The sequence below is a fragment of the Cervus canadensis genome, chromosome 24, assembly GCF_019320065.1.
Source record: "Cervus canadensis isolate Bull #8, Minnesota chromosome 24, ASM1932006v1, whole genome shotgun sequence".
NCBI lineage: Eukaryota > Metazoa > Chordata > Mammalia > Artiodactyla > Cervidae > Cervus > Cervus canadensis.
In genome coordinates, this window is record NC_057409.1 from 44,218,372 (window position 1) to 44,231,863 (window position 13,492).

The 13,492-nt window shown below is 47.1% G+C and overlaps 1 protein-coding gene across 5 annotated transcripts in view; it reads right to left on the minus strand.

The window, feature by feature from the left end:
* Nucleotides 1-335: 335 nt before the first annotated feature.
* Nucleotides 336-13,492, minus strand: part of CFLAR (CASP8 and FADD like apoptosis regulator) — a 51,774-nt gene continuing 38,617 nt past the window's right edge. For all 5 annotated transcript variants that reach the window (XM_043444936.1, XM_043444937.1, XM_043444933.1 and 2 more), the window contains 2 exons: nucleotides 4,145-4,661; nucleotides 336-2,001 (listed from right to left, as the gene is read on the minus strand). In XM_043444936.1, coding sequence (XP_043300871.1) covers nucleotides 1,863-2,001; nucleotides 4,145-4,661 — 656 coding nt within the window. In that variant the 3' untranslated portion in view covers nucleotides 336-1,862. The remainder of the gene's footprint in view (nucleotides 2,002-4,144; nucleotides 4,662-13,492) is intronic.

The window sequence follows — 13,492 nt, forward strand, 5'->3', positions numbered from 1 at the left end:
AGTTTTCAAGCTTTGATTCAACGTTTTCAAAATAACTCCTCCACAGTGTGCTATTAATAATAAAAGCTATGTGCGCATGGCATCACCAGTGCAGTCACTGGGTATGATCATAAAAGCTCTCTCATTTCATCCCGGGAACAATTCTGTGAAGTAGGCAAGGGATGGCAAGTCCTTATTCCTCCCATCTTGGAGGCCTGCTCCTGGAATCAAAGTCCCTCTGCTCCGCCCTATAATCCTTGCCAGTGAGCAAAACACACAAGCAAACCCTTAACACTCTTCTCCCTGAAATCTGTGGGCTGACAAATGGTGTTAACAAAAGTAAACAGACAACATAATATAATTTAATATAATTTAATAAATAATTGCTTTTTTATTGCTGCTTTGTTTTTTGCTTTGTATTTTTTTTTTCCTCCAAGTGCCACGTGGGATCAGTTTCCCAAGAAAGGATCAGACTCAAGTCCCCTGCAGTGGAAGTGCAGAGTCTTAACCTCTGAACCGCCAGGGAGGTCTCACTTTAAGGATAATTTTAAGCAATAATACTCTTCCAGGCCATGCTCTCCAATCCAAGGAGGAAAGGTATGTGTGTGTACCAAGTCATTTCAGTCACGTCCAGCTCTTTGAGATCCCATGCAGCGCGCCAGGCTCCTCTGTCCATGTGATTCTTTGCACCTTGAGTGAGCTTTGGCAGTTTGTCTCTCAAGGACATAGTCAATTTCATAAAAGTTTATCAGCATAAAGCTGCCAATAAACATTATTGCTGTTTTAATGTCCCTATGGGATCTGCAGTGGCATCTCTTCTTACTGCTGCTGCTGCTGCTAAGTCACGTCGGTTGTGTCCGACTCTGTGCGACCCCATAGACGGCAGCCCAACAGGCTCCTCTGTCCCTGGGATTCTCCAGGCAAGAGTACTGGAGTGGGTTGCCATTGCCTTCGTCTCTTCTTACTAACACTCCTCATTTGTGTCTGTCTTTTCCCTTATCATTCTAGCTACTGCATGCGTGCTCCGTGGCTCAGTCGTGTCTGATTCTTTCCAGGCCTGCCGAACTAGAGATCGATCTTACTAGCTGTATGCCACAAATTTTGCTATTTGTATTTTCATTTTATTCAATTAAAGATATTTTCCAATTTCCCTAGACTTTTTTGAACAGGGGGTATTTATAAGTGTGCCGTCTGATTTCCAAATATTTGTAGATTTTTCAGATGCTATTTTTAGGCTAATTTCTCCATAGTCTGAGAATATATTTTGCATGGTTTCAATCCTCTTAAATATATTATTTTATGGCCCAGAATATAGTCTGTTGTGGTGAATGTTTCATGAACATTTGCAAAAAATGCTCTACTGTTTTTGGGTGGTGGTGGTTTAGTTGTTAAGTTGTGTCCAACTCTTGGGACCCCATGGACTGTAGCCTGCTGGGCTCCTCTGTCCATGGGATTCTCTATGCATGAATACTGGAGTGGGCTGCCATGAGTCCTCAAAGGGGATCTTCCTGACCCAGGGATTGAACCTGCTCTCCTGTGACTCACTCTTGCATTGCAGGTGAATTCTCTACCACTGAGCCACCGGGGAAGCCCAAGGAAAGGTATACTATACCTAATTAGATGTAGAAAGCTATGTGAATCCTAGACAGACAGGCAACCTCAGATCTGAAAGCCACAATTTTAAACTGAATGTCTGTGTCCACCCTCCAATATGACAGTATTAGATAGCCTTCGGGAGGGGATTAGGTCATGGTGGTGCAGTCCTTATGAACAAGATCAGTGCCCTTATAAGAAGAGACATAAGACAGCCTGTTCTCTCTGTGCTTTCTGACATATGGAGACACAACAGGAAGCAGGTTCTTACACGCTGTGACTTTGACTTTTTATTTGTGAGAGAGGAAGAGCTTCTTTCTCAAAGTGTGCTGCAGCCAGACGTAGTACCGCTCCTTAGCAGACACTTTGATGTTCCAATCATACACCAGGCTGTTGAGTTCAGTGTGGAGCTCCAGGAGCGAGTGCTTCCTGCAGGGAACGGAAAAGGCAAAAATTAATCCCATGCGATTATCAATGAGGAGACAGATTATCATCAGAATGAAATCAACTCGCAGATATGAAAGTGCTGTAAAACTGTGCCTTTCTAAATAGTCTACAAGCTGCTTAGCACATGATCTGAACAGGTTTGCTGCAGTCTGGTGCGATGACCACAGTCCACTCCCCCAAGGGGCAACTCTGTGCAAATGCATAATAAATGTAAAAGGCCAGGCCAACGATGTGGCTGGTCCATGGCGTTTCCACCTTGGAAGAATGAGTCACCCCTGCTCCAGCCCTCCCCTTACTGTTGAGCCATCCCCGAGGAGGCTAGGTGTCCCAGACCCTGAGACTTATTCCTGGGGTCCCCCAAGTGACAAAAGATGCCTTTCACAAGTGACTTGGAGATACTCTAAATCGTAATTAGTGGGCAACTGAAAAGGGACTACTAATCTTACATTTGAGGCACAGTGAGGCTTGCTTCCACCTAAAGGAACACCAGATCACTAATGGTTCCCTTAAAAAAGTATTCTTGCCAATAAACATCAAAAATGTCCAAGTAACAAAGACTTGCAAACCTGTACACTCTGGTACCATTTTTTACTCATCAAATTGTCAAGACACGGGGAAATAAAAGAGCACACACCATTAGTGAGAACTCAGGGATGTAGACAGTCTCATAAAAGTAGGCCTATGGGGACTCCCTGGCGGTCCAGTGGTTAGGACTCAATGCTCTCGCTACCAGGGTTCTGGGTTCAATCCCTGATTGAGAAACTAAAGTCCCTCAAGCCACATGGCATGGCCAAAATATTTTTGAAAAGCTGGTCTAACTGTCCTAGAAGACAATCTGATAAGATGTATCAAAGGTTTTTCACATGCTTATTGGAATTCCCTGGTGGTCCAGTGGTTAAGAGGCTGCCTGCCAAGGCCAGGGACAAGCGTTTGATCCCTGTTCTCGGCAGACTTCACACGCCACAGGGTAACTAGGTCTGTGTGCCACAATCACTGAGCCCATACTCTAGAGCCTGTGCTCGGCAACAAGAGAAGTCACTGCAATGAGAAGTCCGCAGACTGCAAGGAAGAGCAGTCACCACTCTCTGCAGCTAAAGAAAAGCCGGAGAGCAGCCAGGAAGACCCAGTGAGGCTGCAAATAAATAAACATATTTTTTAATGCTGGTCATTTGACACAGCAATTCCACTTCTGGGAATTTTCCCTTCAATAAAACAATTATGAATAAGCACAAATACTGACCTGAAAAAACGTAAAGACATTGCCCAATGCAAAACGTTGCCCAACAACTAAAGACTGGCCAAGGAAATTATGCTATAACCATATTAGGGACTACTCGGCAGATAGTAAAATGCTATAGAAATGTGATTCCTGGCATGTAAAAATAAGCTGTTACACAAGCTAAAAGCATGTTATAAAGTAACAGTAGATTATGATTTCACTTTGGCTTAAAAAACATGTTTATGTATAATTGTATGGGATTCAAAATAGATCTGGAAGGCAATACATTGAGATTTGGTTAAACAGGTTGGTTCTGGTAAGTTGGATTAAAACTGCTTGCTATGTTCTGCTTTCAGCATCTATATCTCATGGTTTTGTTGTCGTCGTTGTTTTTTCAGTAAGGAACATGCATTGCTTTTGTAATAAGAAAAAACAAACATTTCTTAATTTTGAAGAAAAATATCCAAACCACAAGCTCTACTAAATTCCTTCTAAGGCACAAAGCATTCACAAACTGTGCAGAATCTATCTCAGACTGTTAAGGCAACCCCATCAAGGAATGAAAAAATCCCCCTGAAGAGAAGGGCATCAAACAGTGGCACTTCCATCTTGGTGCATGTGCGTAAGCTAAGTCGCTTTAGTCGTGTCCATCTCTTTGTGACCCTAAAGACTGTAGCCCACCAGGCCCCTCTGTCCATGGGATTCTCCAGGCAAGAATACTGGAGTGGATTGCCATGCCCTCCTCCAGGGGATCTTCCCAACCCAGGGGTCGAACCCGCATCTCTTATGTCTCCTGTGTTGGCAGGTGGGATTTTTACCACTAGCATCACTTGGGAGGACCCTTCCGTCTTGGCCGCAGAAAATAAACAACTGGGGCCAGGATCCACCTCAGCTTGTGTGGCTCACCTTTCTTGCCACAGTTTCTGGGAGAGGCACTGCAGGTACAGTGAGGGTGAGCTGGAGGGCCCCTCCAGCAGGGACACATCTGCTTTGCACAGGCTCCAGAAGAAGTCAGCTTCTCGGTGAATCAAATCTCGGTAGGCCCCAGGCTTCCCGGCCTTGGATTCTGCACTTTTCACTGACGGCCCGTCCACCTCCAGGAAGCTGCTGTCCTCCAGCTGGCCCTCTGATTTCACATAGCTCTGAATAAAAAAGAGCTTTGGCTTCCCTGAGAGAGAGGGGCACATGTCTGCCATGAACATCCTTCTGATATGATCTAAAGGGACCCCAGAGTGAGTCTGATCCACGCCAAACACGCTCTGGGAGCCCCCTCGGCTCACCAGGATACACACGAAGCTGTCAGAGTCACGGTGCTGGGGCATCTGGGCAACTTGGCACAGAATGTCGGTTATATCTTGCATAGTGAGATATAAGAAACGCTTGACTTCATAGCCCAGGGAAGTGAAGGTGTCTCGAAGACTGTCTGGAAAAAACAAACAGGAAAAACAACACAGGAGTAAGGAAAGCTCAAGAAACACTGGGTCACAATCCTCAACATGGTCTCATCTCCATTACTTGTCTGTTTCTACTTTTTGTGTCGTGGTTTGAGGCTTTAACCTGGTGGCTCAGACGGTAAACAATCTGTCTGCAGTGAAGGTCCTATCCCTGGGTCGGGAAGATCTCCTGGAGAAGCAAATGGCTAGCCACTCCAGTATTCTTGCCTGGAGAACTTCAGGGGCCAAGGAGCCTGGAGGGCTACAGTCCATGGAGTTGCAAAGAGTTGGACATGACCGAGCAACCAACATTTTCTTTTCTGAGGCTTTAAAGGTCCTGAGCAGAGAAGGCAGTGGCACCCCACTCCAGTACTCTTGCCTGGAAAATCCCATGGACGGAGGAGCCTGGTAGGCTGCAGTCCATGGGGTCGCTAAGAGTCGGACACGACTGAGTGACTTCACTTTCACTTTTCACTTTCATGCACTGGAGAAGGAAATGGCAACCCACTCCAGTGTTCTTGCCTGGAGAATCCCAGGGACGGGGGAGCCTGGTGGGCTGCCGTCTATGGGGTCGCGCAGAGTCAGCCACAACTGAAGCGACTTAGCAGAAGCAGCAGCAAAGGTCCTGAGAATGGGGCAGGAGGATAGAATCAGCCTGAAACATGACTTATGAGACTCATGTCCCAGGTTCACAGTCATGGTCTGTCCTGTTACATCTCTTTCCCTGACTGAGGCCACCACCACATCTGGCCTCAGGCATGGACTGAGCCCACCTCTCATCTAAATGAGAGTGAAAAACACTTTTTCTTTTCAACCAAAACTTTTGTTCAAGGGGCTCCTTCTCAAAATAACCCACAAGTTCATAGGAATGGGTGCATTTGCAGAGTGCAGATCTAAATCTAGATCCAACGGCCACAGAAAGGTTGACCCAGGTCGTGAGTTCCCTCACCTCTACCCACTACACTTTTTTCTCCTTTTTTTAAAAAATTTATTTAATTGGAGGATAATTACTTTACAATATTGTGTTGGTTTCTGCCACACATCAAAATGAATCATCCATAGGTATACACATGTCTCCTCCCTCTGAAACTTCCCTCCCACCTTATATTCTGGGCCTCCCTGATGGCTTAGACGGTAAAGTATCTGCCTGCAACACGGAAGACTTGAGTTCAATCCCTGGGTTGGGAGGATCCCCTGGAGAAGGGAATGGCAACCCACTCCAGTATTCTTGCCTGGAGAATTCCATGGAGAGAGGAGCCTGGCGGGCTACAGTCCATGGGGTCACAAACAGTCGGACACAACTGAGTGACTTCACTTTCACTTCACTTTTCAATTCACCAGGTAAGTCAGCAAAAGGCAGCAATGATAACCATCACCTAAGAATGTAGTTAAGCTATTCACTGTTGTCCTTCTGCCTGACCAGGAGGCGAGGGCAAAAAAAAACAATGAATTATATGTATATAGTGTGTATATATATATATATGTAAAATGCCATAATGAAGAGATATAAAGAAGGTGTCAATCTCTCTAAAATCCTATGACAAGCAACCTCACTTGTCTACACAGGGTCTCGGAGTGGCAGACAAGGTGCAGCAGCATCTCCCGCTAGGCAAGGATTCCGAGGGTGAGGGCGCAGGCAAGGATTCCGAGGGTGCAGGCAAGGATTCTGAGGGTGCAGGCAAGGATTCCGAGGGCCTAGGCAAGGATTCCGAGGGCGCAGGCAAGGATTCCGAGGGCGCAGGCAAGGATTCCAAGGGTGCAGGCAAGGATTCTGAGGGTGTAGGCAAGGATTCCGAGGGTGTAGGCAAGGTTTCCGAGGGTGTAGGCAAGGCTTCAGGGCGCAGTTTGGGCTCAGGTGGGGCTGTACCATGAGAGAACCTGGGCGGGAACCCCAGAGCCATCCCCTCTGCTTTATTCCAAACTCTCCCTTTCAGGGGTCACTCTCCAATCATGGAGCATATTCTCCCCTAGGGGGCAGAAGCAAACAGAGAAACACCGGACTCAAAGCTCTTTTGTTTCCTTGTCTCAGACTGACTTGAAAGCGAAAGTGAAGTTGCTCAGTCGTGTCCTACTCTCTGCGACCCCATGGACTGTAGCCTACCAGGCTCCTCCGTCCATGGGATTTTCCAGGCAAAAGTACTGGAGTGGGTTGCCATTTCCTTCTCCAGGGGATCTTCCCAACCCAGGGATTGAAACCGGGTCTCCCGCATTGTAGGCAGACGCTTTACTGTCTGAGCCACCATGGAAGTCCAGACTGGCTTGGTCCCCTCAAAAGCCTCTTTTCGCTGACAGACTGACTCCCTTATCAAAGCCCTTGAAAGAAAGCCACTTCCTCCCTTTCCATCCTCGTATGCAAGGGTCTGAACAGAACCCATGCTGTCCTGCGCCTTACTTAATTTCTTGTTTTGATCTGGGCTGCCTGCAGGCTCTGGCTGGGCTGTCGCAAGGCAGTCAACAAGCCATTGCATGAATCTGGGTAAAAGAGGAAGTCTTGGAACCACAAGGTCTGAGTTTCAGTCCTGACTCCTCCACTCACATATGGGTCTAAACCTTGTCTGGTCCTGAAAGAAGGCTAATTTACACTAACAGAAGAGCTAAGAAGGAGATGGGAATCTGAGGTCTAGAAGAACAGAAGGAAAAACAATAAAGCTGGAAGTGGATCCAAAAGCCATACAGGTCCTCAAGGCCAAGTATAAGGCCAATCAGACCACCAGACCTGGATGGGCCTCAGACCAAGACAGAAGATCTCTTAAAATATTCCTGAGACACCCACTGAAATGTTGTGAAGTAATTAGCCTCCAACTAAAAAAAAAAAAAAAAGATCATCACAAAATAGAAAAAAAAAAAATATTCCTGAGACAACAGCCACTCAATGGACACGGTCTGAAGGGATCCCAGCTGGCATTTCCCATTAATAACACACCTTTTCTCTATCAGATGATGAGGACTGAGGCCAGCTGTTGTCTTTTCTTGACCCAGCAAGAACATGGATATAAGCCAGTCTATACAGGATCAAGATCATGATAGTGTGGCTTTGAAGAAACGACGTCTGTAACTTACTCATCTATAAAATGGATCAGTGACTATACCATGTCCTCTAGAAGGTAGCTGTAAGGATTCACTGACATTTCTGCCAAGATGCTTTGCAAACTGTAAGTGGTTATTCAAACATAAGATATTAGTTTGGGGACTTCCCTTGTGGTCCTGCGGTTAAGAATTCACTTGCCAATGCAGGGGACATGGGTTCAATCCCTGTTCTAGGAAGATCCCACACGCCATGGGGCAGCTAAGCCCACGTGCTGCAACTACCAAACCCTACGTGCCTAGAGTCTGCACTCCGCAACAAGAGAAGCCACTGCACTGGGAAGCCAGCATACCACAACAGGGCAGCCCCTGCTCACCGCAGGCAGAGAAAGCCCATGTGCAGCAACAAAGACCAGCACAGTCAAAAATAAATATAAGTAAACAAAAATTTTTTCAGAGATATTAGTTTTAAAGAATATAAAGGCAGCCACTTCATCACAAACTATAGAGCCTGCCTGTGATGCCTCTCTTGCATGGAATCTACTTCCTTAGAAACCAGTGTGCTAAGTCACTTCAGTCACGTCCAACTCTGTGCAACTCCATGGACAGAGGAACCTGGCAGGCTACAGTCCATAGGGTTGCACAAGCAAGAATACTGGAGTGGGTCGCTATTTCCTTCTCCAGGAGATCTTCCCAACTCGGGATCAAACCCATGTTTCTTCTGTCTCCTGCATTGGCAGGCAGGTTCTTTACCACTAGTGCCACCTAGGAAGCCCCTTAGAGTGAAAGCTAACTAAAATGGACTCAGAGTAGCCAGATTCAGATTCTGCACCCCCATGTATCAACAGTAACTTCCCTGTCCTTCTTTGCAAATAGGGGAAGAAAAATGTGGGTGTTGAGTTTGGAAAATAAAACTTCAACTGACTGCAGAAGTCCCACTTCTTCTTCTATGCATCTTAGAAACCACACCTGACCCAACCCTAGCTCTGTAAAATTCAGCTGTTCCTTTATTAACCTCCTGAGAGGGGTTTCTTCTGGTCTGACAGTTAGTACAGGGCTGTTAGGGAAAAGCAAGAAGCAGCAGTGCCCACCAGCTTGCAGACTACTGAGATGAAATCCAAAAAATTAAATACAGTAGAATGTCACGACTCCATTCAGTTAGAATGTGTTTTGACTGAAATGAGCTCACATTTATCTTAATACTGTCTACAAAATGGGATTCATTAAATAAATGTATAGAATAAAAAAGAAAGGGTGGCTGCTTCACCAGACTATTTACAATCACTTATTGAGTAACTTTAATAAGCCCAGCTCAAGTTATTATAAAGCACATGAATGCAACACAAGTGTGCAGAATATTCTTAGTGGAAGGGGGAGTTTTGAGGTCAAACATGAAGGACAACTGCAAGATTGACAAGACTTAACCAGGTTCCTTTACTCAGAAGTAAAGACTGCTCAGAAGCTTTAAGGCCAACATGCATCACAAAGCTCCTAAAGGGGAACAAATTATTCTCTTCTCTTAAAACATGCTTGACCTCAAAACTCATGCTTTACAAAGTTCCCCTTCCTGTGTTAGAGAAACACTGTGGTGACAGGATACAGATGAAATAAACCATGTAGTTCCTATTCTTCAAGAAGCCCATATTCTTGTTGGAGAAGCAAAGTGTATCAGTCATTTCAGTTGCTCAGTTGTGTCCAACTCTTTGCTGCTCCATGGACTCCAGCACGTCAGGCTTCCCTGTCCAACACCAAGTCCTGGAGCTTGCTCAAACTCATATCCATCGAGTCAGTGATGCCATCCAACCATCTCATCGTCTATCATCCCCTTCTCCTCCTGCTTTCAATCTTTCCCAGCATCAAGGGTTGCATCAGGTAGCCAAAGTATTGGAGTTTCAGCTTTAGCATCAGCCCTTCCAATGAATATTCAGCACGATTTCCTTTAGGATGGACTGGTTGGATCTCCTTGCAGTCCAAGGGACTCTCAAGAGTCTTCTCCAACACCACAGTTCAAAAAGCATCAATTCTTCAGTGCTCAGCTTTCTTTATAGTCCAACTGTCACATCCATACAAGGCTACTGGAAAAACAATAGCCTTGACTAGACGGACCTTTGTTGACAAAGTAATGTCTCTGCTTTTTAATATGCTGTCTAGGTTGGTCACTGCATTTCTTCCAAGGAACAAGTGTCTTTTAATTTCAAGGCTGCAGTCACCATCTGTAGTGATTTTGGAGCCCAAGAAAATAAAGTCTGTCGCTATTTCCATTGTTCCCCCATCTATTTGCCATGAAGTGATGGGATCGGATACCATAATCTTAGTTTTCTGAATGTTGAGTTTTAAGGCAGCTTTTTCACTCTCCTCCATCACTTTCATCAAGAGGCTCTTTAGTTCCTCTTCACTTTCTGCCATAAGGGTGGTGTCATCTGTGTATCTGAGGTTATTGATATTTTTCCTGGCAATCTTGATTCCAGTTTGTGCTTCATCCAGCCCAGCATTTCTCATGGTGTACTGTGCATATAAGTTAAGTAAGCAGGGGGACAATATACAGTCTTGATGTACTCCTTTCCCAATTTAGAACCAGTCTGTTGTTCCACGTCCAGTTCTAACTGTTGCTTCTTGACCTGCATACAGGTTTCTCAAGAGGCAGGTCAGGTTGTCTGGTATTCCCATCTCTTTAAGAATTTTCCACAGTTTGTTGTGATCCACCCAGTCAAAAGCTTTGGCGTAGTCAATAAAGCAGAAATAGATGTTTTTCTGGAATTCTCTTGCTTTTTCTATGACTGTCAAAGGATATCAGCAATTTGATCTCTGGTTCCTCTGCCTTTCATAAATCCAGCTTGAACATCTGGAAGTTCTTGGTTCACATACTGTTGAAGCCTGGTTTGGAGAATTTTGAGCATTACTTTACTAGCATGTGAGATGAGGGCAATTGTGCAGTAGTTTGAACATTCTTTGGCATTGCCTTTCTCTGGGATTGGAATGAAAACCGAATTTTTCCAGTCCTGTGGCCACTGCTGAGTTTTCCAAATTTGCTGACATATTGAGTGCAGCACTTTCACAGCATCATCTTTTAGGATTTGAAACAGCTCAACTGGAATTCCATCACCTCCACTAGCTTTGTTCATAGTGATGCTTCTTAAGGCCCACTTGACTTTGCATTCCAGGGTATCTGGCTCTAGGTGAGTGATCACACCATCATGGTTATCTGGGTCATGAAGATCTTTTTTGTATAGTTCTTCTGTGTATTCTTGCCACCTCTTCTTAATATCATCTGCTTCTGTTAGGTCCATACCATTTCTGTCCTTTATTGAGGCCATCGTTGTATGACATGTTCCCTTGGTATCTCTCATTTTCTTGAAGAGATCTCTAGTCTTTCCCATTCTATTGTTTTCCTCTATTTCTTTGCATTGATCACTGAGGAAGGCTTTCTTATCTCTCCTTGCTATTCTTTGGAACTCTGCATTCAAATGCGTATATCTTTCCTTTTCTTCTTTGCCTTTGGTGTCTCTTCTTTTCTCAGATATTTGTAAGGTCTCCTCAGACAACCATTTTGCCTTTTTCCATTTCTTCTTCTTGGGGATGGTCTTGATCCCTGTCTCCTGTACAATGTCATGAACCTCTGCCCAGAGTTCTTTGGGCACTCTGTCCATCAGATCTAACCCCTTGAATCTATTTGTCACTTTCACTGTATAGTCATAAGGGATTTGATTTAGGTCATACCTGAATGGTCTAGTGCTTTTCCCTACTTTCTTCAATTTAAGTCTGAATTGGCAATAAGGAGTTCATGACCTGAGCCACAATCAGCTCCAAGTCTTGTTTTTGCTGACCGTATACAGCTTCTCCATCTTTGGCTGCAAAGAATATAACCAATCTGATTTCGGTATTGACCATCTGGTGATGTCCATGTGTAGGGTCTTCTCTTGTGTTGTTGGAAAAGGGTGTTTGCTATGACCAGTGGGTTCTCTTGGCAACACTCTGTTAGCCTTTGTCCTGCTTCATCTGGGCCAGGTGTGGGCACCAAGGTGGCACAGAGCGGGTGGTGTGGAGGTGCTGGGTTCAGCAGGAGCAGGCCAGGGGCAAACCCCTGATGCTCCACGGTGGTACAGCGGTTAGGATTCACCGCGGCCCAGGGTCGATTCCCGGTCAAGGAAGCCTTTCTTCTTCCTCTCCCCCTGCCACCTACTGATCTCCCTGGCACAACCCTACTATCCTTTTAGCTCACGCTTGCTCTGCCGGCCTTAGCGCTGTGACACCAGCCCCCTGGGACCCTGCAGCTCTAGCCCTAGCACAGTCAGGCCACCTCAACTGTCCCCCAGGACAAACCTTTTGGCCATAGTAGCAACCTTGCCCACTCCTAGCTTCCACCACCAGCTTCTTCCTTCTCAGATGCCCCCACCACTGCCTGGACTCTCCAGCAGCACCGCGCCCACCAGGACGCACCTGGGGCCTCCCGATGCCTGCCTTCCTCCCTCCTGAGGGGCTGTGGCTGGTGCTCCTGGCGGCTGCAGTGATGCTCCTGGGCTTGCGCTGGGGCTCCTGCCATTGTTGGTGGTAAGGCGGTGGGGTTGGACAGGGTGGGGTTACGGGTGGGCTGGGGCGGTCGCCGTGGGTGTGAGCAGCAGAAGGTGCGGGAGGGGTATCTACATCTGTGAGTGGGGCCAGTGGCCATGAACACACCTCCCTTCCCACGTGCCTCATGCCAGCCACCGCTGTGGGAGGCTTAGCCGCTGTGCCAGGTCCTGGGCTGGCTGTGACTCTCGTGCACCAGTAGTGGCTCCAAGAGGGTCCTGGTCTTAAGTGGGCTCTGGGAGGCAGGCTAAGGCACCCGGGAGGCATCGGTGTGAAGATGAGTGTGGACCCATGCTGGCAGTTACACGACCGCGCGGTGAAGTGACAGGGCACGCGGACACCAGTGGGGCCGGCCGGGAAAACCTTGCCAACCAGGTGGGAGGCTGCAGCTGTGCTCCAGGCAGAGACGCCTCCAGGGCGGACCACCCGGCCAACACGGTATTCCACCTGCCTGACCACAGCTCTCGGTCCTACAACAGCGAGGCCAGATTTACCCAGAAGACCTCCCTCCCTCACTCCTAACCAAAGGTGGGCATGCGGGCACGCACACACACACAGCTCCCTGTTCCACACACCCCTCAGCTAGTTATGACATCCAATCATTTACCATTCCCTCCAAACTATCTATCTATCCAGGATACACTCCATCCCCTCTCCCCAATCTGTCATCGACTTCCCCTAAGAATTCTCCACGGGGGTAATCGCACACCACAGTCTCCTTCTAGCCCAATCTTGGGCTCCTCTATCACCAAAGGGTTTCATGTCTGTTTACAGACTGTTTTCTTCGGAGGTGAAGTGGACGGCCGATAAAGTGCACCAACATGGGGCAACGGCGGAATCCCCTGCGGAAAAGCAGCCGCTGTGGGCCGACGGGTGCTTGCCATTGCCGCAGGTCTCCTCGACAGCTCTGCCGGGGCCTTGGGCATCAGTGTGGCTCGGTGACAGTGTGGGGCAAAGGCGCTCGTGGCCGTGGTTGGTGCCCACTCCACGTGTCTCAGGGCATGGAGCAGAACGATCACATAGGAGAGGGGACGGTGGTGAGCCGTGTGCTGGGAGGCAGGACTAGGGGTACTTGGATGTGTATCAGTTCAATTCAGTTCAGTTCAGTCACTCAGTCATGTCCGACTCTTTGCAACCCCATGAATTGCAGCAAGCCAGGCCTCCCTGTCCATCACCAACTCCCGGAGTTTACTCAAACTCATGTCCATCAAGTCGGTGACGCCATCTAACC